This window comes from Capsella rubella, unplaced genomic scaffold, assembly GCF_000375325.1.
Source record: "Capsella rubella cultivar Monte Gargano unplaced genomic scaffold, Caprub1_0 scaffold_2, whole genome shotgun sequence".
Taxonomy (NCBI): domain Eukaryota; kingdom Viridiplantae; phylum Streptophyta; class Magnoliopsida; order Brassicales; family Brassicaceae; genus Capsella; species Capsella rubella.
The window spans coordinates 4,009,281-4,034,688 of record NW_006238922.1 but is presented as its reverse complement, the minus strand read 5'-3'; the positions used below and the strand labels follow the sequence as shown (position 1 = coordinate 4,034,688).

General features: G+C 36.0%; 4 protein-coding genes across 4 annotated transcripts; 1 reads left to right on the top strand and 3 right to left on the bottom strand.

Moving 5' to 3' along the window:
- Positions 1-124: 124 nt before the first annotated feature.
- On the bottom strand, positions 125-4,648 carry LOC17894284 (B3 domain-containing protein At4g02870). The gene is given in 6 exon segments (XM_006301792.2): positions 125-503; positions 1,811-1,958; positions 2,078-2,224; positions 2,303-2,477; positions 2,479-2,594; positions 4,396-4,648. Coding segments are annotated over 6 exon segments (1,218 nt in total).
- A 6,685-nt stretch (positions 4,649-11,333) lies between these two features.
- LOC17896220 (putative UDP-glucuronate:xylan alpha-glucuronosyltransferase 4) lies at positions 11,334-14,272 on the top strand. Its single transcript, XM_006301335.2, has 3 exons — positions 11,334-12,072; positions 12,918-13,378; positions 13,538-14,272. Exons 1-3 carry the CDS (start codon positions 11,334-11,336, stop codon positions 14,015-14,017), a joined length of 1,680 nt encoding a protein of 559 aa, XP_006301397.1. The 3' UTR covers positions 14,018-14,272.
- Positions 14,273-14,812: 540 nt separating this feature from the next.
- LOC111831934 lies at positions 14,813-15,578 on the bottom strand. Its single transcript, XM_023787574.1, has 3 exons — positions 15,303-15,578; positions 15,005-15,163; positions 14,813-14,929 (listed from the first exon to the last, which is right to left on the bottom strand). The coding sequence occupies exons 1-3, from the start codon at positions 15,489-15,491 to the stop codon at positions 14,813-14,815; spliced, it is 465 nt and encodes a 154-aa protein (XP_023643342.1). The 5' UTR covers positions 15,492-15,578.
- A 7,680-nt stretch (positions 15,579-23,258) lies between these two features.
- On the bottom strand, positions 23,259-24,950 carry LOC111831932. Its single transcript, XM_023787568.1, has one exon. The coding sequence runs from the start codon at positions 24,948-24,950 to the stop codon at positions 23,259-23,261; it is 1,692 nt and encodes a 563-aa protein (XP_023643336.1).
- Positions 24,951-25,408: the final 458 nt, after the last annotated feature.

The window sequence follows — 25,408 nt, the reverse complement described above, 5'->3', positions numbered from 1 at the left end:
AGAGATAAGTCGTTTTATTTATTTGATATTCATACATTGCTTGTGCCTAACGCATCAAATTCTCAAGCTGGCTACACACAAGAAAAAACTATTATAAGCAACACCAATCACTGTGATATGCGATTTACGCTGAGTTCCTTCGTTTCGCCTTTGAACGAGAAATGACGCCAAATATAAGCTTAGAAGTAGAAGGATCCCAAGAAAGTCCAATCTCATCTTTTTCCCTCAAGCTTCTCCTTTCGACAAAATCATTAACCCAGCCATTCATTAGACCATAGTTTATTCCCCATACCCGACGCAGAAGCAGCTTATGCATTGTGCCCAAGTCGTAGTCATATATGTTAACAATGATTCCGATTTTAGCTCTTATCTTTTGGACATCTGCTTCAGGAATATGTCTTCGAATGTGCTCATCAAAGGAGCTTTCTTTCAGAACAAGTTTGTCATAACCAGAATAAAGATCGTAATCGGTTAGAGTCTTCTTGATTGTCCATTGAGGTGCGCTGAGAGCTTTAGGGGTAGGGATCATCACAATCTTTTCCCTCTCTCTCTTTGCGTTCATCATCGACTCAATGCTTCCAAAAGAACCAAACGCAATGTTCGTGTCTGATCCTTCACCTAAAGCAACCAAACAAACATACAGTCAAGAAGTAAAACAGAGCTTTCTTGCAGAACAAGTGTGTCAGTATTAGGGTTAACATTTATTACCAGTCAGTTCCTTTGTGATGGTGCATTGAGGTGCGTTGACAGTTCTAGGGGTAGGAGTCATCATAATCTTTTCTCTCTCTCTTTTTGCTTCAATGGATTCAATGCTTTCACAAGAATCAAACGCAAAGTTACTGTTGTACTCGAAAGGGTCAGAAGTGTTTATGCCATATCCTTCACCTAAAGCAAGAAGTCAAATAAGCTCATCAACGAAGCTTTCTTGCAGAACAAGCCTGACAGTTTTAGGGTTAACATTGCTACCAGTCAGTTCCTTTGTGATGGTCCATTGAGGTGCTTGGACAGTTCTAGGAGTAGGGATCATCACAATCTCTTCCCTCTTTCTCTTTGCGTTCATCATGGACTCAATGCTTCCAAAACAACCAAAATCAATGTTACTTCTGTAGTCGAAAGGGCCAGAAGTGTTTATGCCAGATCCTTCACCTAGAGCAAGAACACAACCACAAAAAGTCAAATAAGCTCATCAATGGAACGTTCTTGCAGAACAAGTGTGCTAGTATTAGGGTTATCATCGTTACCAGTCAGTTCCTTTGTGAAAGTCCATTGAGGAGCGTTGACATTTCTAGGGTTAAGGATCATCTCAATATTTTCTCTATCTCTCATGGATTCAATGTTTCCAAAAGAACTAAAAGCAGTGTTACTTCTGTATTCGAATGGAACAGAAGTGTTTATACCAGATCCTTCACCTACAGTAAGAAGTCAACCACAAGAAGCCAAATAAGCTCATCAACAAAGATTTCTTGCAGAACAAGCGTGTCAGTATTAGGGTTAACATCGTTACCACTTACCGGTCAGTTCCTTTGTGATGGTCCATTGAGGTGCGTTAACTGTTCTAGGGATAGGGATCATCTCAATCTTTTCCCTCTCTCTCTTTGCGTTCATCATGGACTCAATGCTTCCAAAACAACCAAACTCAATATTACTTCTGTATTCAAAAAGACCAGAAGTGTTTATGCCAGATTCTTCACCTAAAGCAAGAAGTCAAATAAGCTTATCAACGGAGATTTCTTGCAGAACAAGCATGCTAGAATTAGGGCTAACATTGTTACCAGTCAGTTCCTTTGTAATGGTCCATTGAGGCTTATACTCATTGACAGTTCTAGGGGTAGGGATCATGACAACCTTTTCTCTCTCTCTCTGTGCGTTCATCATCGATTCAATGCTTCCAAAACAACCAAAATCAATGTTACTTCTGTATTCAAAAGGACCAGAAGTGTTTATGCTATATCCTTCACCTAAAGCAATGAAAAAACATACAATCATGTACTCTGTTTATAGCAGGAACAACCACAAAATGGGAATAAAGACTTTACTTATTCAGCACTCCTAAACCCTGAAGTGTATCTATATATACCTCTAACGTCGGAACCTTCAACACTTAAGTAAGACTGATCACTGTAAGACTGGTCACTGTTGTTCTTGACATCTCTAGAAGTAGGCTTCATCTGTGTCAGGTTAGGATCTAGTTCTGATCCCATGTCCCCTGCATAATCAAGAGAACCTGCAACACACAAGAAATAAATTACTGGTTTTGTCTCCATACCAGTGTCTTATAGTACATAATTTGTGACGAACGAACCTTCGAAGAAGCCATTAGAAGGACTTGGCATGTGTGTAATGTTGAGAAGGATGTTATCACTGTCGTAGTAACTTGGATTATCCCAGTACGATTCATATTGCCTCAAGACTTCTTCATGTTTATTCATCGGAGGAACAGAAGACGACTCTTGTGTTTCTTGGCTCATACTCGTTTGTCTCTGTTTCCTTGGATCGCAAGAAAGATGAATCTTGAGGGATCTCTCGTAGTTCTTGACTCGTACTTGTTCGATTCTTCTTCCTCAGTGCTAAAGGATCAATGGAGAGAGACTTCTCTGTTTACTTGTATCTCAAGAATGAAGAATCTTGAATGAAACAATCCTCGTCGGAGAAAGTTATCGTTAAAACGAGATTAGAGAAAGAAAGATTGGGATTAGTGTAAGCGCGAGTGACGAGAGTCGTTAATTATATATAGGCGACTAATTAATTATCTAATTTTATAAAATGTGTAATTATTACTGTGAATTAAAAAATTTGGTTGTATTTTAATTTGATTAAATGATTATTTTGTTTGTCTTATTAACAATTTATCCTTAGTTTCAAAGTTTATATTCGGTTTATGTATTTGTTAAAACATAAAGAAATGTAGGTGAAGCCTGGTTAATTATAATTAGTACAAAAGTTGCAATATATATTTAGAGTACTATGATACTAATAATGCAGCAGGATGAACAAATGCATGTTTCTTTTGATTTACGGATATTATCACATTTCAAAAATAATTAAACCCTAAACGATACTCATTAAGCTCTAAACACTAAACCCTTGCATTAAGTATAAAATGTTATCAAAGGTCTCAGAGGCAAGTATCCTCAAGCAGGTTCACCCAATCTAGCTTATAATTAAGCTTATCCAAATCAATGGGAGTTTTGTGATCTTGGATTTTTGACTATTATTACTTTTTTTTTTGGTTTCTTTTTTTTTTGTCATCACTTTTTTTTTTGGTTTTTATATTACTATGATGATATTCGAAAGATATGCGGATTTTTGAATTTATAACCTTGTTTCAATCTATTAACTAGAGGATAACCCGTGCTTCCGCACGGTTGAAAATTTTTTTTGGAACAAATTACTAAATTTTTTTACTGTATTGTATAAATATTTGGTGTTTAATACAATAGATTTGTACTATATGATAAACAGAATAGTGTGTATTATTGTACAGTTGTAAATTCGTTTGGTTTTAATATACGTATGCATATATCGTATGTTTTGAAAAACCGTAATATATATCGAGCACGGTAGTTACCTCAACCCTTGTTAATAAAAATGAATTATTTAAATAAAGTTATCCCTTAGGGGATGATCCGTAAGCACGGATGACATGTTTTTAAATAATGACTAAAATATAATCTATTAATTGGTTTTGTATTAATATTTGGTATTCAATAGTATTAGATACACAGAATAACGTGTTTACTTATATATTTTAATTTTAATTCTATAGAGACTAAATCACGTATTGATTTGTATATGATAACTATAAAAAGTAAATAGCGTGTGTATATTATGTTTGATTTTAATATAAATATGTATATATTGTATATTGTTTGGTTTTAATTTGACATGTATATTTATTTTGTATGTAAGTTATACACAAAGTAGGAAATAAAATATGAACCAATTACTCATAAAAACATAACAAAACTCACGCACGTAGCGCGGAGAACTGACTAGTAACACATAAAGTTAGGCTGGTTATACATCAGATTCTTCCAATATGCTTTTCCAGAGCCATGTAGTCTTTGCTGAAGCAACCAACCAGTCTGAAGGATGTTCAGGATGTGCCACAAGAAAGTTATATCCCATCTTCCTCTCTTGGTCGAGCATATTTAGGTAATTTTCGTCTTCACGACAGATGAACATACGATTAGCCGGAGGTGGATTATCATCATTATACAACCCTCGGCGCAACACATCTCCGAAAATATTACTTCTAACTTCTCCTCTTTCAGAACCTAAAACGTGAAAACAAAAGCTCGTAAATATATATGCATGGTTAATTAGACCATATATGAATTTGAATATGAGCATCAAAATCATACAAATTCAAGAGATAAGGAAAAGAATATTAACTGGAGTTGACGTGAGTAAGTGTGATCCCAGTGGAAGAGAGAGCTTTCTTGATAGAAGGAGGGATATGATCCATGTTGCCAAAGGCATATATATAGATGTTACCACGATAGTTCAACTTATTCAAGGCCAACCTTATTTTCTCAACGATCCCTTCAGGACTATAACCCTTTGGGATTGGACAGTCATCAATGTCCCACCAAACCAACGTTGCAGCCTCCTCGTATATAGCCTCCGCTACCTTATTCTTCACCATCTCGTATATATTTGAAGGCTACGAATTAGAAGTGAATCAAATCAAAACAATGAACTTGAAAGATTAAAGAACAACTCGATTTAGAAACTTCTCAAAACTAAATCTCTCTCAAGGTCTTATGGAACACTTCTCCATAGGCTCTTATTTATATAGAACTTAGCTTCTCCTAATCCTATATTGTAAAGGAAAACTTACAAAACTTATCTTAATAAGACTTTATTTGTGTTTTCCTATTTGCTATCTCTAGAAAGAGATTACTTGAACTCCAAGTCTTGGAATTATCCAAGAGTGAATAGACAACGAGAGAAGGTTAGTAGTAAAAGAAGAGAAAGATGGTGCTATATATCAGTATGGTAATCGTATCGAATTAGCGATCTAATACCTTTTTCCTGAGATTGACGCAATACTTCTTGATCTTCTTCTACGTATCAGTATATAAGGATTTAGGGTTTTATTTTAATTTTAGGGTTCTTGTAAGAAATAGATAGATTTAGTGGGTGTTATTGGATAATGGATTTTAATAGAGTCTAACTCTAACCCAAGTCTAATGTTATTTAATCAATGATTTTAAATACTTTACTCAAATCAAGTGTTATTGGTTCTTATATTTGCAAAATCTTCATTAAAAGAGTTTAAAATCTAGTGTTATTGGTTCTTATATTTGCAAAATCTTCATTAAAAGAGTTTAAAATCTAGTGTTATTGGTTCTTATACTTACAATTATTAACTAAAGTCTTATGTTATTCAAGTTTGGTGGATTTTCACAAATGATTTCATTTGAAAAGCTTTGAGTGAATCTGAAACTGATTTCATGTGTAAATTATGTCAATCCCAAAACCAACCTTCTAACATGAGATTTGACAATCTAATAAATTAATAAAAGTTTCATTTAACGTAATACACGTACGTTATCAATATTTGCAAACTCATTCACCCATGACCCAACACATATGTATCTCTCTTTATCATTTTTTTCCCAGTCTTTTTTTTTATCACTAGTTAATGTGTATATTGTTTTAACAGTTGTTGTATGATTCATTTGATCACTTTAACAAAAAAAAAAAAAAAAAAACTTTCATCTTTAAAAGATATGTTAAGACTTCAATACAGAAATTTGAAATGGGAAAAAAATACGTGATGGTAAAAGTTTGGTATAATTTCATTGAAAATTGTAAAATCATTTGTTATAGAATTCAATTATATTGTTCAAAACCAAAAGATATCATGTGTCAGTGTAAATACACTTCCACTGATTTAAAGAATGAATAGTAAATCAGTCTCAATGAACCCAGATTTTGAAAATCTTATGAATTTTAAAATCTAACGGAGTTGAATTTAACTTAAACAACTAATAACACCCCCTTAGGGTAGTAATTGTATTCTTGTTAAAAAAAAAAAATTGTATTCTTGTAATGCGACGTGAATTTTGTCACGGAGCGCCATGAACGTCGGTTGTTGTGGGTAAAGCCAGCTAGGTCCGGCCCTACTTGATTAGTTTTAAATATTCTACTAAAACAATATTTGTTTTAAAATAATATTTATCAATAATTATTAAGTAATAAGGCTTTTTATTAGTTATCAATCATATTCATTTTTCATATAATTTATCATAATAATATAGATTTTGGTATATTTATACATTTTTATAATTATATTTATATCTATTTTTGTAATTTTTTATTTAATCGCTATTGCTTTTGCTTGTCAACCAGTCATAAATCTCCCGCATACACACTCATTTTTAAACACTAAACCAATCGTTCAAAACACATAATAACGCTTGAAACTACAACCGTCTGCTTCCGCAAACTCCTACAATCGCAACCGCAACTGCTGCGTTTAAACCAGTCATGCCTTTATTTTAAACTATGGTTTCTCCCTGACTTTATCATCTCTAACTTTCACACAAAATTAGAATATGTTACATAAGTCCCACCAAAAAGCTACAGTGACACTACTAATTAATAAACTTTATACTCTCTTGTTCTCCAAGAGTAGATTTACCATTTACACATCTATTATTATTATATTGTAGTAGTGAACGAGATTTTCTATCGAGTATGCATATTAAAAGGATATTCCTGAGAAATGTTTTGAAAGTTTCTATGCGAAATTGATGCCTTCCATATCAAACAAATTGTGTCCTTTGTATATAATATGGGATTGGAAAAACTGTCAAATCATGTCTTATTAATATAGCAATGAATCATGAGAATAAAGTAACAAATCACAAAAACAAAGCATGGTCAACCTAAGAATATAACCTACTTAAAATTAAGCAAAAAGAAAATCATAGAGATGAATGTATCCAATCACCTATTAAATTAGAGTTTGGTTTCATGAAAAATAATATACCATTCTCAAAATAAAAAAAAAGATAAAAGATCTAAGAAGGTAGAAAAGACAATGGCAAAGTGGTTTGCGATCATATTGATAATGATGGTGGTGACTGTTGTGGTCATAATAGAAGCTGCACAAGAAGAAAATGGTTGGATTCTTTGTACCCGTCTATGTTCTAGTCCTTGCTGCGATAACGATAGCAATTGCTTCGAAAGCTGTAAAATCAAATGTGGTGGCCCTGTCCCTCCCTTAATTGTTGAGGTCACAACAAAAGCTGGAGAACAAGACAATGATTGGACTCCTTGTTTCCGTGTATGTTGTAATCATTGTCGCGTTGACGACGACAATTGCTTCGAAAGCAGTAAAATCAAATGATTTTATTAAAATGCTTGAGAACAAAGGAGAGAAAGGATACTAATGAGATTATGTGAGACTCCGGTTTGCAGAGATGTTGAAATGAATTGATTTGGTCACTTATGTCACCAAAGTGCACTTATGTTTTGGTCAAGGGTCCTGAGGGGACTTCGGAGTTAAGCGTGCTTATGCTGGAGTAGTCAAAGGACGGGTGATCTCCGGTAAGTAAATGACGGAACTGTGTGACTGAGGCCAACACACATAGAAAGTTCATTTGGTGATTTGTAGAATCGATAAAAAAGTGTTTAAAACCTCCCGGACGTAGCAGACCGGCCCTCAGAAATTGATGGGCTCATGGGCCTAATGAGATGACATGAGGCCCATTAAGAGAGGTGGACCCATGGGTTGAGAGTGAACATGGCCTACAAGAGTGGTGACGGTCAGGGCGTTACAACTGGTATCATAGCCGAACCCAGAAAAGTGTAGTGTAGTGAGCTCACACTGTCATGGGGTGACGGTCTTGGTGAGCAACGAGGACGTTGCGGCCTGTTCATGGGGGAGAATTGTGAGACCCCAGTTTTCTAAGAGGTTTAAATTAATTGATTTGGACACATGTGTCACTAAAGTGCACTTATCTTTTCGTTCAAGGGTCCTGAAAGAACTCTAGAGTTAAACGTGCTTATGCTGGAGTAGTCAAATGATGGGTGACTTTCCGGGAAGTGGTACTGTGTGAGTGAGGCCAAAACACAGAGAACGATCATGTGGTGATTTATAGGGTCGGTAAAAAGTCATTAAGCCACTAGGACGTAGCAGACCAACCGTCGGATATGGATGGGCTCACTGGCATAGTGAGAGAACATGAAGCCCATTAAGGGAGGTGGATCCATGGGTTGAGAGTAAACTTGGGGCCCACTAGAGAAGTTACAGCTGGAGCGTTATAGATTACTTTACTTGTATATCTATTGCATAACATATATGCCTCTGTTTTGTATTTAGGCCCATACGTCAGAAAATTATTGTTCGCCTTTTTATTGGATTATATACAATTGGGCTGAGTAAATAAGATTATTGGGCTGGTATTCGTCCTCTACTCACGAGGCTGAGAGACTATGGTGCTAGATCTTTGCGCATCCTGCTGAATGTTAAAGTTGTTGATGCTTATAGTATTCTTGCTAGCGGCTCCCTTTCTCGTGATCCTAACTACCGCTTGGAACCACAGAGTGTTCCACCTTGATAGATTGCGTATGCGGCAAAGTCTTGTTTCTTGGGAACAGATTCAGTCATCAAGCTGTAGTTTTTTTTTTTCGTAAACGTCATCAAACTATTGTCTATATTCGTTTGTTTCACAATCTCGGGACCATCTCTTCCTAGCTTATGATTATTCTTCCCAGGTTTGGATGTTGGTCTTTTCTAGCTCTGCCCTTGACAGCGACTCTTCGCCTCGTGGTCGGAGCTGCTCTCTTGGACTCAACTCACTTCTCCGAAAGCCCCTACTCCCTTCAGAAGCTAACATCTCCAGCGATATTCTACAACATTTGGCGGCAGCGCAACAACGTTTTGCATAACTCCGAGAGTTTGTCTCCTCAAGTAATCTTCAAGTTGATCGACCGCATAATTCGTAGTATCATATCGCAAGAAGATTAAGGAAGTGTTGCCGCAAACTCATGCTTTTATGCATTTATTAACCCAAATCTTGTTTAATTATATTGTAACCTTGTTTTTATTCTTTTTAGCCAAGGCAACTCGTTTATAGATTTTTTTGTAGAACCTTAAATTTTATTTTTAATGATATTTATATATTTAGAAGAAAAAAGATAAATGATGATGTGGCGGATAATGTGGCAGATAATGTGGCGGAATGAGAAGAAAGAAAGTTAACTTTATATAATTTTTGACCCGCTCTGCGCGCGGGAGGTTTATAATTTTCGTCTTGTTATATTTTGTTATTTCATTTTTTTTTTGTTTTGTTACTGTTTTCATTTTTGTTATTTTTTCGTATGATTTTTTCTTTTTGAATTTTATATTAGTTTATTATTTAAAATTTTTTTGTTGTTTGTTTAAATTTTGATTTATTCCCAATAGTAGGTGTTAGAACCTTATATTTCATAAGGTTTCAATTCTTGTAGCCCAAGTTATTATTTTGAGTACGCCGTTTTTTTTGGTCGGCGAGACCACTGATGTGTTTTCCCTAGTATTTTGATTTTGTGTTTTAGGTTTTTTTTTCTTGTGCCTTAAATCAGTTTTGTTCTCACTTGAGGTGGCTTCGGATGACATCAATTTAGTAGTATGTCTATCTGTATAGAATAAATGTCCTTATTTTGTTTTAGACCCATAAATCAGAAAATTATTGTAAGCTTTTTAATTATATTGAATACAATTTGAATTGAATGTCGAACCATTTAATTGAAATGAAATGAAATATGCTGAGTTAATAAGACTATTTACAATGAGCTTGATGTAAAAAAATATTCAAGAGTTGAAAAGAGTGCAATGATTGTTGTAAAAATATTGTTAAGGATGTGGCAAATTTGATGTTGATAAATTACAATACCATGAATTTTGATTGAGTGGAGTATTCTTTGCCATGTGTTAAGTTTTAAGTGGCCATTAAGATTTATGATATTTTTCGCCCTAATTATTTAACTCAACTATTTCTTAATGAATTATTATATACATAAATATTCTTTGATGTTGATAAATTACAACAGCGTGAATTTTGATTGAGTGGACTATTCTTTGTCATGTGTTAAGTTTTAAGTGGCAATTAAGATTTATGATTTTTTCGCCCTAATTATTTAAACTTAATTATTTCTTAATGAATTATTATATATATACATATAATATAAATCAATAATTTATATGAAAATTCATCATTTTCAATACTTTATAGATAGATAGTACTTTTTGATAAATTTTGAAAAATGAGTATTTTTAATAAGTAGTATTTAAAAAGGGGTAATTTTGAAATTTCCCCTTTTTATTTAATTTGGACCTAGATTTTTCTTACTATAGTACTTATTTTCTTAAAACCACTATTGACTATAAAAATAAAATAAAGTTAAATTATGATGTTGAAGAGAGGTAAAAATGACATAGAGTGTTAAAAGTCAAAAAGTAGGATGTTGTAATTTTAAACAAATGTAAAAACTTTTAATAAAAAATTATGATGTGGCAGATGATATGGCGGATGATGTGGCGGAAGGAGAAGAGAGAAAAGTTAAAGATATATATATATATATATATATATTACTTAGGAAATCCACAAAACTCAAAAATCAGGTTCAATATTTAAGTGGCAAGATATATGTGTGTCATTTTCTCCATTTTGACTTCTTTTACTATAATTCATAAATATTATTTTTATATACTAATTTCCAATTAAATATATACATAATATCTGTATAATGTTTCAAAATTTTGTTTTTGATTTCCTACTTAATTTGTAATACAAATTTTGCTGATTTCACCAATAAATTTTAAAATTATATGATAACTAAAACATAATGAAATGGATATGATTTTGAATTGTAGCAAGGATTGGTCAATTATACATAGTAGATCATTCCCATTTCAAGATAAAACGTAAACATGCATAATATGATACTTTTCTTAATAAAGCATGTCCTTCAAAAGCAAATCATCATATATTTTTCTTCTTTCGCTATTTTGTGTTATGTGAACCAAAATGTTTTTACTCAAGAGTTTTCTAGACTCAATGGACTAGTCTCCAACAAATACTCAAGAATCTCTTATAAAACTTTCTCTAAGTATAACACTAACACACGCTCCCATTACATGCGTGAGATTTAACAATTAACATAATCACACCAACCATAAACAAGAGAGAGACATATATATTGACTTTTCACACCAACGTGCGTCCATGCAAATGAGCCTTTTCAACACACACGAGTCACGAGTGTGCATATAAATCTTTATATCCTTACAAATAAAAATGCGTGTACAAACTTATAGGTATCAAAAACAAAAAATGGGTGCAAAAACTCATAATTCTAGAGGGAAAATATTCATGATCTATCTAATACTAATCTCATTATCACTTTTTGGTTTGATCTTACCTTTTAAACCTCTTTTAAAGATCACTTCTCCATCTTCAACGTTACGGATTAATCTCCCTTCTCCTCAAGTAAGCCAAAACCCGAAATGGCTCCGACTCGTCCGTGACTATCTACCGGGAAAGAAGATCCAAGTCGGCTTCCTTAACCTCGAAGAGAAAGAGCGTGAGAGCTACGAGGCTCGTGGACCGTCGATACTAAAGAACGTCCACGTGTCGCTAGATCCTTTACCGGAGAATGTTACTTGGAAGAGTCTTTACCCGGAGTGGATCAATGAAGAAGTTTCAAACTGTCCGGAGATACCTCTCCCTAAGCTACAAGGTTCTGATGTTGACGTGGACGTTATTGTTGCTAGAGTTCCATGTGATGGATGGTCGGAGAATAAAGGGGTTAGAGATGTTTTCAGGCTTCAGGTTAACTTGGCCGTGGCGAATCTAGCCGTTCAGAGTGGTATGGCCATGGGAAGGGTTGATGCAACGGTGTACGTTGTGTTCATTGGCTCATGTGGACCTATGCATGAGATCTTTAAGTGCGATGAACGAGTTAGGCGGGTTGATGATTACTGGGTGTATAAGCCTTATATCCCAAGGTTGAAGCAGAAGCTTCTCATGCCTGTTGGTTCATGTCGCATTGCTCCACCATTTGCTCAATTTGGTAAGTTATTATTTTTTTCCCCTCTCTATGTTTGGTAAAATATATTATTTTATTAAATTTTTCATAACATATATTTGAAATATTATCTCACCATTTCTTTCAGAAAACGTAGATAGTAATCGTTTAGAGTATTTTTTTTTTTCTCTTCATTTTACATTTTTATAGAATTTCCACTATTAATTAATCATTTTATGTGATTAATATGCTCTTTTTTTATATAATATGCTTTTTTTTTTCTTGGTGAAGTTTCTTTAGGAGAGGTGTTTTGGTAGATCATATATTGCTAACACGTACTTTGTTTTTAAATGAAAAGTTGGTATATAAAGTAATAGAAGGTTAATGGTTGGTGCAATTAGATCGTGCATCACAGTATGCATATATAGTTTTGTTGACGTGATCTTAACATTGATTCTTCTGCATATTTAAATTAAATAGCATAAACATTAGTTGTGTCGTCCCACATAAAACCACTAACATTTTTTGTCAAAGTTTTTATTAAAACTAAAATTCTTTGTGTTTTCAATTACTTGACATTGACGCTTTTGTTTAGCTAGATAACATAATTGTATGAAACGTCTCAAATTTTTATGATAAATTTTTTACAACAAATTTCAATTGTATATAGTCAATGTGGAACCTAAAATATATATGTCTATACTAATTCATAAATTATCATACCCAGTTTTTAAATTAAGTGGGAATTGAAAAGCTTAGCTCTAACAACTTTATACCCTACTTGTTCACCATATTTTCCTCGTTTTACTCTTTCTTCTCATTCATTCATTTATCAAAATATTCCTTAATCGTTATCTCACTTGTAAATTTTAAACTATTGTCATTTACAGGGCAAGAAGCATGGAGACCAAAAACTGATGTCAAACTTGCATCCGAGGCATCCATAGCCTTACCTCGTCGCTTACGAGTGGCCTACGTGACAGTACTACACTCTTCAGAAGCCTATGTTTGTGGAGCAATAGCCTTAGCGCAAAGTATAAGACAATCAGGATCTCATAAGGACATGATTCTCCTCCATGACCACACTATAACCAACAGGTCTCTTATCGGTCTAAGCGCTGCGGGATGGAATCTCCGGCTGATCGATAGAATCCGCAGCCCTTTTTCGAAAAAGGACTCTTACAATGAGTGGAACTATAGCAAATTACGTGTGTGGCAAGTAACTGACTATGATAAACTTGTGTTCATAGACGCAGATTTCATCATCCTCAAGAAACTTGATCATCTCTTTTACTATCCACAACTCTCAGCTTCAGGCAATGACAAAGTCTTGTTCAACTCAGGAATCATGGTAATAATCCTGCCAATACTAGTCAAAATTTTATTTTATTTTTCGATAAATTGATATGGTCACATACATATGTTGACGCATTTGGCCTAAAAAACCTAGGTTTAATATTTAAAGTTTCACTTGAATATAATATTTTGAAAAAAAATTTCTTGGCATCAGGTTCTTGAGCCATCAGAATGTATGTTTAAAGATCTAATGGAGAAATCGTTCAAGATTGAGTCATACAATGGAGGAGACCAAGGATTCCTCAATGAGATATTTGTATGGTGGCACAGGCTACCAAAACGTGTGAACACAATGAAGTACTTTGATGAGAAAAGCCAAAGAACACATGATCTTCCAGAGAATCTTGAAGGTGTGCATTACTTGGGATTGAAGCCATGGGTATGTTATAGAGACTATGATTGCAATTGGGACATGAGCGCGAGGCGCGTGTTTGCAAGCGATTCGGTGCACGAGAAATGGTGGAAAGTGTATGACAAGATGTCAGATCAGTTGAAGGGTTATTGTGGTTTGAATAAGAATATGGAGAAGAGGATTGAGAAGTGGAGAAGAATTGCTGAGAATAGTAGTTTGCCTGATAGGCATTGGGAGATTGAAGTGAGAGATCCTAGGAAGAAGAACCTTCTTGTTCAATGAGAAGGTTTTAGCTTTTGTTGATTTTTTTGATTCTTAAGAAAGGGTTTTGCTTTAGTATTTTTTAAAGATTTCTAGGGGGAATTTATGGTACGACAATGTACAATGTAATCTTACTTTCAGGGATGATATGTGAATGTGAAAGACAGCAAATGATCCTTTGAATTTCACATTATTATTTTTCTAATATAGTCTTTCAATGATGTTTAAATTAATTATTGAAATCTCTATGTTATTGATTTCAAGATTCTTTAAGAAGAGATGTGTCTCTTGTGATTTAGTGATATCATGTAATTAAGAAACATATATATATAAGATCGTAACATGCTTCCAAAACGAAAACTTGAAATCAAGCACATCAGCGAGTAATATTGGAAGGACTAAACAAGCCATTGACATGCTACATCAAAGGAATCACAACTTTTCTTATTACAATTGGATTCAAGAAACCATACATTGGAAACAAAAATTTGAATCAGTCAAATTTTGTTGGACACCAAGATCAAACAACAAAGTTGATGACAAAAAAAATGAAAAAAAACAATCAAACAACAAAGCAGTAGATATTTTGGCCAAACAATAATCAATTTCTGATCAATTGATGAGAGTAAAGAACACAAAAGTGTTTAGAGGAAGAATTATATTAGACTCTCATAAATATAATGCTACATAATACATCGATATATATAGTGATAGGAGTAAACCTAATTTTCTAGACTGAGATAATGACTAATATAAATAATACATTTCTACATAAATGTAAATATCCTAAATAAGAGGATCTAGATTCTTTCAAATCTACATAATTTCCATATTCTTGAGCAATCTTCTCGACCGTCGATCTCGGTCAATCTCGGTCAATCTCCGGTCTCTATCTCTCAATAATTTCTTTTTCACTACTTTGTATCCCAGTTTCTGATTAATTCTTTGCATTGTAATCATGTACAATAAAGTCTAAAGAAGATGAGAGGTACTAATAAACCAACTAACCTTGATTCTGTTGTATCTTTCTAGAGCCAGATCCACCATGTTCTGCATGACCGAACGGCCTGTAAGTCCAGCGTTCCAAAATGGTTTATCAAGATCAATGGGAACGAGTGGTCGGTACATCACACTCCCAGGGTAGTTTTCTCGATCCACATGGAAACCCTGGTGAGGAAGACAACATTGTTACTATCACAAGACCAATGTTTTCATCCAAATCTCAAACTAAAACAAATCAGTCCTTAAAGAATGAAATTGATAAAGAGACATTATAAAAAAAAGTTAAAGCAGGAAGAGTAAAGACCTTGCTACGGTACATCTGAGATCTATATCGATCCATCTTTTGACCTATCTCATCGTTGGGATCCAGATTCCGTTTGGGTCTGTAATCGAATCCATCGTCGAAACTATCAACGTCCCATTCTTGGCCCTCTTCGCAGCTAGACACGTCGCTTGCCTCCCTATCACCTTCTTCTTCGTCGTACTCCATCATGTCATCATCATCATATTCCAAATCACCAGAAGAATCAAACGGGGACTGCAGAGAGCCACCATCAAAAGATTATTTTTTTCGTTTACAATTTACGCAGCCACTCACGTATTAACACCTGGCAGAGGAACCCTCTCTTAAAAAGTCCTAAATAAAACATGAATACCCCTCGTAATTTCACTGTTTGTTTATTTTGGCCTTTTTAATTGGGTTAAGGCCCCTAAAGATGTAGCGATAAAGATGGCCTTGCCATTATATTGTTACAAACGCGTATAAAAATAATAATATTTTTCAATACAAATTTATTTTTAAATTTAAATTTTAAATAATGAAAAAACAGACCAATAATCTTCAAGTCATCTTTAAAGAACTCGTCTCACCACTTATTACTTTCTCTCTCTTCTTAATTAATTATTTTAAGAAAATATTAATTATATATATGTCCTTATTTAATATGTATTTAATAGATTAATTAATTTTAGTTTAAAGATAAAATTAAGAAAATTTAGTGTTAAAAATGTATTGAAAATCCAAAATGACACTCTTTGCAAAATAAAGGGCTAGTAATTAATGACTAGACGCACTTTATATTGGAGAGGAGGGTGAAAGAGAAGAGGGGAGAGAAGAAGAACATGCAAGAGCATGCACAACCCCACACTCATGCAAAATTTTTTGAAAATTTCAAAAGCAATAAATGCAAGAATGAAGGTAAACGATAGAAAATGGACCAAGGCAAAATGATGGGACTTGGACCCACAAATTTAGCTTGGTAAAACCACCCCCACTCGTGAGAGATACTAAAAAAAGGAAAAAGTATTATTTAATTTACTTAATTTTAATTATAGTTTTTTTAGGGCTGCCTATATATGGATCCACCTATATTTTAGCACTCTACCCAATTCCACATGAACAATTTTTTTTGCTTCCCAATTCCACCTAAACTACATAATTCCACTTAATTAACCAAAATCGATTAAGCTGTTAAATATCCTTAATTTACGTTTTAAAATCTTAATTTCGCGTTTACTGTTCCACGATTGACTAAACCCGATTTGAGTTTTTGAACCCGAATTATAATCATTAAAACCCTAAATTCGAAATTGGGCTTTTTTGTTCTTCCTCTCCATCGATTCTTCTTCTTCTCTTTCGACTTTCTCTTTGACCTTGTTGATCGAAATCTTCTTCTTCATCGACTCTTCTTCTTCTTCTTCTCTTTCTACTTTCTCTTGTGTTGATTGTATGCGCGCGGATCCCCTACGGATCGGGTCAGATTTTCAAACTGATTTAACAACTTTACTTAAATTATCCCTCTTAATTTCAATAAAAGTTCTCTTTTTCAATAATTGATAGGTAATTTGGGAAATTTTAACCATAATTTTGCAATGTCAAATTGTACTTCTCTTTCAATATATAAGAGGATACATTCCAATTTCTTATTACATTAACAATATTTTTTATATTTTAATGTCCAAAATTGCTATATATTATTAAACGAGTCGGGCAAATTTCTCGGATTGTGGAGTCCGTTTTTATCCAACAATCGATATAGTTACGTTAAAGAATTTATAAAAACTCTTTTATCGAATCTATAAGTCACCATATAATATTTCAGGTTTTGTTTTTTTTTTTTTTTTTGGTATAATACTAGCAATCACTTTCTGAAAGATTATTCATTCTATAGTCTATAGATTACGCATTTACCGCCATATCACTTGAAATAAAAATGTTACAATTGAACTACAAGTTTGAAAATATTTTACATAAGACATCGTCACAAAAGTTAGACCAATTCAAGAGTCCAAGTAAAAATTTCTACGAGAAAGTATATATTAAATTACGTATACGTGTTTACTGAAATTCCATATAAAAATCAATAGTTATCTTCGTCAGAAATTTAAGATTAACGACGTAACCTTAGTGCACTCCCTCTACATTTAAATACAGACTTAACATCTTACAAAACTTAATTAAAGAGTTTACTTAACATCTTGAGATCCAAGAAAGATCGATGTACATGGCAATTCGGTTAATAACATTGATGTTTCTCCTGTTCGTGGCATCAACAAACACAGTCTCCGCTCGATTACAATACGTTCACAAATCTCATAATACAAGTAAGTATCTAGCTAGTTATGAGAAATATCTTCTTTTGTCTCTTAGTTCGGTTACTTAAAAAAATTGTATTTAAAGATTTGTTTTGTTGAACTATACATAACAGAAAAGGTTTGGGATCAAAATGGCCTAGTCTTCGAGATCAAGGGTTCTGTAAACCCAAGTATTTCACCACCTGGAGGCCAAGGAGCTTCACCTAGCGGCCAAAGAGGTCCACCTAGTCCTTGAGGCCACAGAGCCAGACACTAAGACCAACATTAGATACCCTCTAGTGTAAATCTTATGGCTAAGATCCTACCAATAATGTTGGTCTAAAGACTACCTATCTTGTAAAGATTTGCTGTCATCGTTAAATCTTTTCTTTAATTTGCATGCCATGTCCCTTTCCTTTCCCTTTCTTTGCATTAACATTGAAAACAAAAATTTAGCTTATTTGTTACCATTACTTTGCTATAAATATTTAGTATATGTTTTTTTTTTTGTTAAATAATATTTAGTACTCCCTCTGTTTCTAAAAAGTTTATGTTTTGGCTTTTTCATACATGTTAAGGTAAAATTAAACAATTTTTTGTGAATTAATTTCTAATTACTTTTTGTTAGAAAGAGAAAATATAAACCATTAGATTACTGACATGTGGAAAAAAGATTAAAGTAGAAATATAGTTTTGGTTTTTTAATCTACAAAATCAATCTTTTAGAAACAATTTTTTTTTCTAAAACATCAAACAATGTGAAATAGAGGGAGTATATGCTATGTTATATAATTTAAAATGGGTTAAAGTAAGATTTCTAAAAATAAAAATTGAAGTAACGTTGAGTAGATTTCAACAAAAAAAAAGTTTGAGTAGATAACCACGATGTATACTGTCAAAATTTTTGTAAAAATCAAACTAATTTGTATATATTGTGCAATATAATTTCTTATTAACTTAAAAATATCTTGTATATACTTTTAGGTCTAATTACAAATCTCTTAATTATAAACGAGTCATCATATTGGAAAAAAACCGAGTCATCATAATATCTTTTTAAAGAAGACGCATTCAACAGTGTGATATTACCACTTGTAAGTTTTTTTTAATCGTCTTTAGATTTATTAATTATTGCAAATTATGAGAATTATTACAAAGATAATCTACCTTGGGTAATTCCTTCCGACCCTATTAGATTCACTATTGACAACACTCCTTTGTTGATTTTGAACGCCTTCTTCTCCATGCTGATCTTGAACGCCTTCTTCTCCATGCTGATCTTGGACATCTTCGTCAATAGCTGGAATCACGGCGAACGGCTCTAATTGTGCATCACTAGAGATCTCCTGTATACTTATCTCCATTAATATGTTGAAACATTAATAAATCGCGCTATCTGGGGTTCAAACCCCAGACCTCTATATATATATATGTAATTCTAATCAAAATATCATATTTGTTTGACAAATATTATTTATTCATTGTTTGAGGTTAAATCAATCTGAAACATTTAGTTGAAGAGAAAGTTTTTTGAGTTTTTTTTTCATGTTGATATGTTTTGGATTAACAAAACTTGACCACTGTGGGATAACGAGGTTTGTCAAAGTATAACTGTCATAGCTAGAGAGAAAGCTGTTTTATGAATCGCTAATCATTTGACCAAGTCATTTCTCTAATTTTTGAGTTACATAATAAACAATTGAATGTGATATGATGAACTATAAAGTTTGAAAACATTATACGGAAGGACGACAGAAAATGTCTTAAAAAGGAAATATATATGATCGCTATTACTAACAAAATAATTTTTTGACTCTTGAATTTGTCAAATTATATTATTTTGACTCTTGAATTTGTCAAAATATATTATTCTGTTAGTACTGTTTTTTTTTTGCTAAATTGTAAATATCATTTAGAAATGAAAGGTAGGTGTTACAGTGAAACAAAACCTACGAGATTGGTCCTTGTCAAAAAAAGTGGAAAACCAAGGAACAATTAAACAAACTACTAATCAAAGGATAAATTTGGATCTTCCAGAATGTCATCGTAGCCAAACCGACATTAATTTCTTGAACTTCTTCATACGCTTCCTAGCTGTGAGTGAGTTTCTAATGAGCCGGTCAATATCTTTGAAGATGGTAAGCGGCGGAAGTCTAATCTGATTATGAACCAAGTTGTTGCGCTGACGCCAGACCGTGTAAACCAACGTGTGGATAATCAAAAGACGCAGAGTATGGGGAGAACTTGCATTTCCCTCCTTTACCCAATCCATCATTTCATTCCAGTCAACAAAGTTGGGATTTGAGATTTGAAGCTTGGAGAAAATGAGAGACCATACCATCTTGGTGTAAGGGCATTCAATGAACAAATGGAGCCTACTTTCAACAGAAGCGGAACAGAGGCAGCATATTGTGGACACTTGCAAACCCCAAGATGCTAGTTTTGACATAGTTGGCAACCTGTCGAGATTTGCAATCCACATATTGAAAGCGTGGCTCGGAGTAGAGCCTTTAAACCAAACTAACTTCGCCCAGCTTTTCACAGAGCTCCTTGGTCTAAGAGCCTCCCACAATTTAGCTGCATTGTAGTCAACACAGGCCTTATCGTCTACAAACCAATAGTAGGTATCCTCATCATCTGTGGCTTTGGGAAGTGAGACCGTGGAGAGGTGAACTTGAAGGTCGTAGGCCTGGTCAGAACGGGGCGGAGGCAGAAGCCAACCGTCATTATTAAAAGCACTAGAAACTTTTGCGTGAAGAGGGATTCTTAGGGCTGTAGGACCAGTATCTCCTAGGAGCTTTATCAGCGGTCCTAAGGTTGTCCAGTGATCAAACCAGAACCAGGCCAGCGACCCGTTTCCAATATTACACCTTATGAACTTCTCGGCTAGGCTTCTTAACTTTAGCAACCTTCCCCAAATCCAAGAATCTGCTGATTTTGCTGTCATTGCCCAGAAACTCACTCGGTCCAATTTGTGGTGATGGTTCTGCCATGCAACCCACAGAGAGCCGCTTTTTGAAAAGAGAGACCAGATTAACTTCAAGCATAGAGTTGTGTTCCAAACTGAAAGCTTCCTGAGACCCAAACCTCCTTCCCATTTAGGGAGACAAACCGTAGACCACGCAACCTTTGCTTTGGAATGATTATCCGTTGTTCCTGACCACAAAAAGTTTGAGCAAAGCGATTCGATTTTTCTGATGCAACCTTTAGGCAGTAAGAAAGTAGACATCCAGAAGTTCACTGTTCCGTAGATGACAGAAGAAATAAGCTGCCGCCTACCCGCAAAAGAGAGAGATTTAACTGTCCAAGCTCTGAACTTATTAGAGATCTTGACAATAAGGGGAGAGTATTCATGAATCCTTAGCTTCCGGCACATAAGAGGGAGACCAAGGTACCTCACAGGAAGATTTCCAGCAGGAAAACCATAGTTGCTGATGGTTGTCGTCTCAGTAAGGGACAGACCTGCGTGAAAGAGCAAAGTTTTCTCCCTGTTCATATGCAGCCCAGACCAGCCAGCAAAATCCTCAAGGGTTTCATAAATACCGTGGAGGGAAGAGCTGCTTCCATCAAAAAATATCATCACATCGTCAGCAAACATCAGGTGGGATATTTGCACCTCTGAAGTCCTTGGATGATACGAGATATAACCGGAGTCAAATCTGGATTTCAACAGCTTAGAGAAAGAATCCATGACCAGGACGAAGAGATAAGGTGAGAGAGGATCCCCTTGTCTGAGCCCTCTGGTACTTTTGAAGAAACCATCAGATTTCCCGTTCAATGAAATGGAGAAAGTGGGAGTACACATGCATTCTTTAATCCAGCCGATGAATCTGCCCGGTAAGTTCAGAGCTTTCAGAGAAGACAGAACAAAGTCCCATCTTACCGAGTCAAAAGCTTTCCTGAGATCGATCTTAAGCATTGCTCTTGGGGTGATGTTTGCTCTGTTATAACCTTGCACTATTTCTGTGGCCAACAAAACGTTTTCTGATAATAACCTGCCCGAAAGGAACGTAGACTGTTCCAGGGAAATGACTGACGGTAAGAGAACTTGCAGACGAGAAGCAAGAAGCTTTGAGATGACCTTGTGCACCGTGTTTAAGCAAGAGATAGGGCGGAAATCAACCACTCTAGAAGCATTTTGAGACTTAGGGATAAGGACAAGAGAAGTAGCATTCCATTGCTTGAGAATCTGCCCAGAGGAGAAGAACTCAGCAACTGCAGCGCACACTTCCGGACCAATACAAGACCAGCAAGAAGTGAAAAATTCTGCTGAAAAACCATCAGGTCCACTCGTCTTGTTCTTGGGGAGAGAGAAGAAAGCCACTTTTATATCTTCAATGGAGAAGGGAGCATTAATCTGGTCTCTCTGAGCTGCAGAGCAAGAGAAGTTAAGGAGAGAACTTATATCGTCATGGTCGAATAAAGGAGCGGGCTCTTCGCTTCCCAGTAACTCTTTGAAGAAAGTAATACAATGCTTATGGATTCCTTGCTGACTCTCTATATGATTTCCCCCTTCATCAACCAGAAAGTGGATGTGGTTGGAGGCTTGTCTTGCTGATGCCATCTTATGAAAGTAGGAGGAGTTCTTGTCACCCTCACTTAGCCAAGTGATACTAGATCTCTGGCAAAAGAAAGACTCTTCCGCTTCAGCTAAAATTGCCCACTTTCTAGTAGCTTCCAACTCTAAGGTGGCATTAGCAGCTGAAGGATCTAATAAAAGCTTGCACTGAATATCCGATAGGACCTCACTAGCTTCCACCACCCTTTTCTCCAAATCAGAGTAGTTAACTCTGCTGAAGTCCTTTATGATCTTCTTTAGCGTTTTAAGTTTGAAGGATAGGCGGAACATTTCTGAACCCGCAACATTTATAGTGAACCAGTTATAACAGATTAAGGGCAGGAAGTCAGTGTTCTTGAGAAGGTAGTTGTAGAATTTGAACGGCTTCTTTTGTCTCTGCTGACCTGATGAAAGGCTGAGACAGCTAGGAGAATTGTCTGAGAATTGAGAAGCACCAAAAAAAGCTGTAGAAAGAGGAAACTGGGACTGCCATTCATCATTTACAAGGATCCTGTCAAGCTTCTTTGCCACTGGGTTTGCTTTTTGCTTGTTCCACCAAGTGAAGGAACATCCCCTAAACGTGAGGTCACTAAGGGAAGCCTGCTGGAGTGCATCACTGAAATCTCTAGTGGCCCTGTCCATGTTGAGAGTGGGAGGGGAGGAATGCTCAGAAGGTTGCAGAATCTGGTTAAAATCACCAAGCACAACCCAAGGGACCCCTAGAACTCTGGAGTCTGAAGCCAGCGTAGCCAACTCATCCCAAAGTTGCCTTCTTACCGTCTCGTCATTCGAAGCATAGACACAAGAGACAATAAACTGGGTAGGGTTGTCGGGAAAAAAGACTGCGCATGTGATCATTTGCAGTGAAGAAGCTATAGTCGTCACTTTCACGCTTGCGTGCCAAAAGATCCAAATTTTTCCTAAGTCAGAATAGTTATAATTATCCGAATAAGACCAGCCCGGCAAAATAGCATTGATGAACTTACTCATCTTCTGCTGCTTGACATGAGTCTCTATAATACTTCCAAAAAATGGTCTGCTGCTTCTAAGCCACTTTTTTAATCCGCTTCTATGGGATCTCTTATTAAATCCGCGGACGTTCCAACAAAAAATGTCACTATACATATATTAATGAAGTTTGAGGCCAAAGCCTCGAGAGTTCCTCCGATTTTTCTTCGAGACAACTTCCAAGTACTCGTGTTCTTCTTCTAAGGGCGAATCAGGGTCCTCCTCCTCACTAGAACTGATATCAGAAGAGTCTGAATCTGCCTCAGAGACCTTTGGAGTTGACTTTGCAGAGCCAGGGGAATCTTTCGCTTTTCCCTTAGAAGAAGTGACAATGTTTCGCGCATTTTCACTAGCGATCACAGAATGATGGGGAGGGATCGCTGAAGAGGATGGAGCAGATGCTCCTTTAGCAACGTATGAAAAACCTTTCGGAGTAGTAATGGTTGCGGGAAGAGGGTTGGAAATTGGAGGGATCTCTTCATTCCGAATCTCTGGGACTCCCGCCACAGCTGTACTCCTCGCCTTTTGTGGCAGCCTTGTCCCATTTCCTTTAATTCTAGGGCAGCTAGCTACAAGATGAACTGTGGAGCTACAATTTGAGCAAGTAGAGGGGGCGGTCTTACATCGCTTTAGACTGTGTCCAACCTCCTTACAGTGAGAGCAGATTGGTGGCATCCATGGACTAGAGACTGAGACCCTTCTTATCTCACCTGATTGAAACTGAACATTTACACCTTCCGGGAGTGGCTTTCGCGGGTCAATGAAAGTGAAGACCTTTGCGACCTCCAAGTTTGACTTGTTTATTGTGTCCGGATGAAGACAATCAGGGTGCCCAACCAGACCTGCAATGTGCTCAAGTCCCTCCTCATTGAAGAATTGAAGCGGCACATTACGCAATTCTAACCAAATAGGAGCAATGGTTAGCTCTGGCGTAACCGGAGCCATGCCTGGTTCCCAGTCAGCAACAAACATGGTTTGTCCGTCGATTTTCCACAGTCTCTGATTTAGCACTCGACGGCGAGTCTGGACATTTGGAATGCGGAAGAGGTACGCATTTCCTTCCAGCCTTGAGACCGAGATATCTTTGAATTGCCGGCTCCAGAACCCATTCACGATCGTGTGGACGAGAGCTTGCGGCGGAGGATCGGCGTAGAATTGCCCAATGATGAACGACTCCCATGACTTCTGATGCTTCTCAATAACAGAGTTTGGTATTTTAACACAAACTTCACCGTTCGGCAGAGTAAAGGGGACACCTTTCTTAGACAACTTTCTGGTAGAACCTTTGAAGAGACCAACCCACTCATTGCTCGGGGTAGGAGTTGAAATCGTTGGAGCTGCTGGGGTCGAAGTCGTCGCGGCCTCAGAGTTAGATACAGAAACAATCGCTTCAACGGGAGAAACTATCGGATCGGAGACTGATGGAGTTATTTCGGGTTCGACTATTCCTGCGCCTAGGTCTGACGAGCCAGGTGCTAGAGATTCAACTATGGCTGAGCTTGTCTCGATGACTGGAGCTGAGGCATTCTTCGAAAGATTCTCTATAGTATTCGATTTAGCTTCTGAACCGGCCGAAATACACAAACCTAGGTCTGTCGCTACGGCGGAATTGGCAACTTTTATGGCTGAGACTGTCTTCTGGACCAGATCTGAGGCATTACACTTAGGAATTGATGACTGAGACTCTGAAGCGGGCACCGAAGAAGGACTAACCTCCGTCGAGACCGGAGAGCTCATCGCTGGAGAGACGGAACCTTGCGGCGGTGAATGGGAACCCGAAGGTTTTCTTTTGATCTTTTTTGTCTTCCCCATGAGGAGGGGAGGGCCTGGGGGCAAGAGAGGGAGGGGATTCCGACGCCGTGAGAGACGCCGGAGGTGAGATGCGAAGGAAGTCAATTTTCCTCTTTTCGTCTTACTGTCCTTGAAAAAAGGTGTTAGTACTGTTGGTATTTTGTAGTTGTGTTCGTGTACATAGAAAGGGAAGTTTGAAAAAAGTATACACGGAATTTTCGAAATTCATTAGTTTTCTTTGTTGAAATTCAAGATTTACGACGTAAACTAATTAGTGCACTTTCTCTACATTTAAATACAGACTTAACATCTTTTTTTGTCTCTTTGTATTTTAAATAACATCTTATTTTGTCTATCAATAACAGAAATGGTTTGGGATCAAAACAAGTTCGAGATCAAGGCTAGTGTAAAACAAAGTCTTTCACAACGTGGAGGCAAAGGAGAAGTTCCACCATAGAGACAATAGTTAATTGGTATGT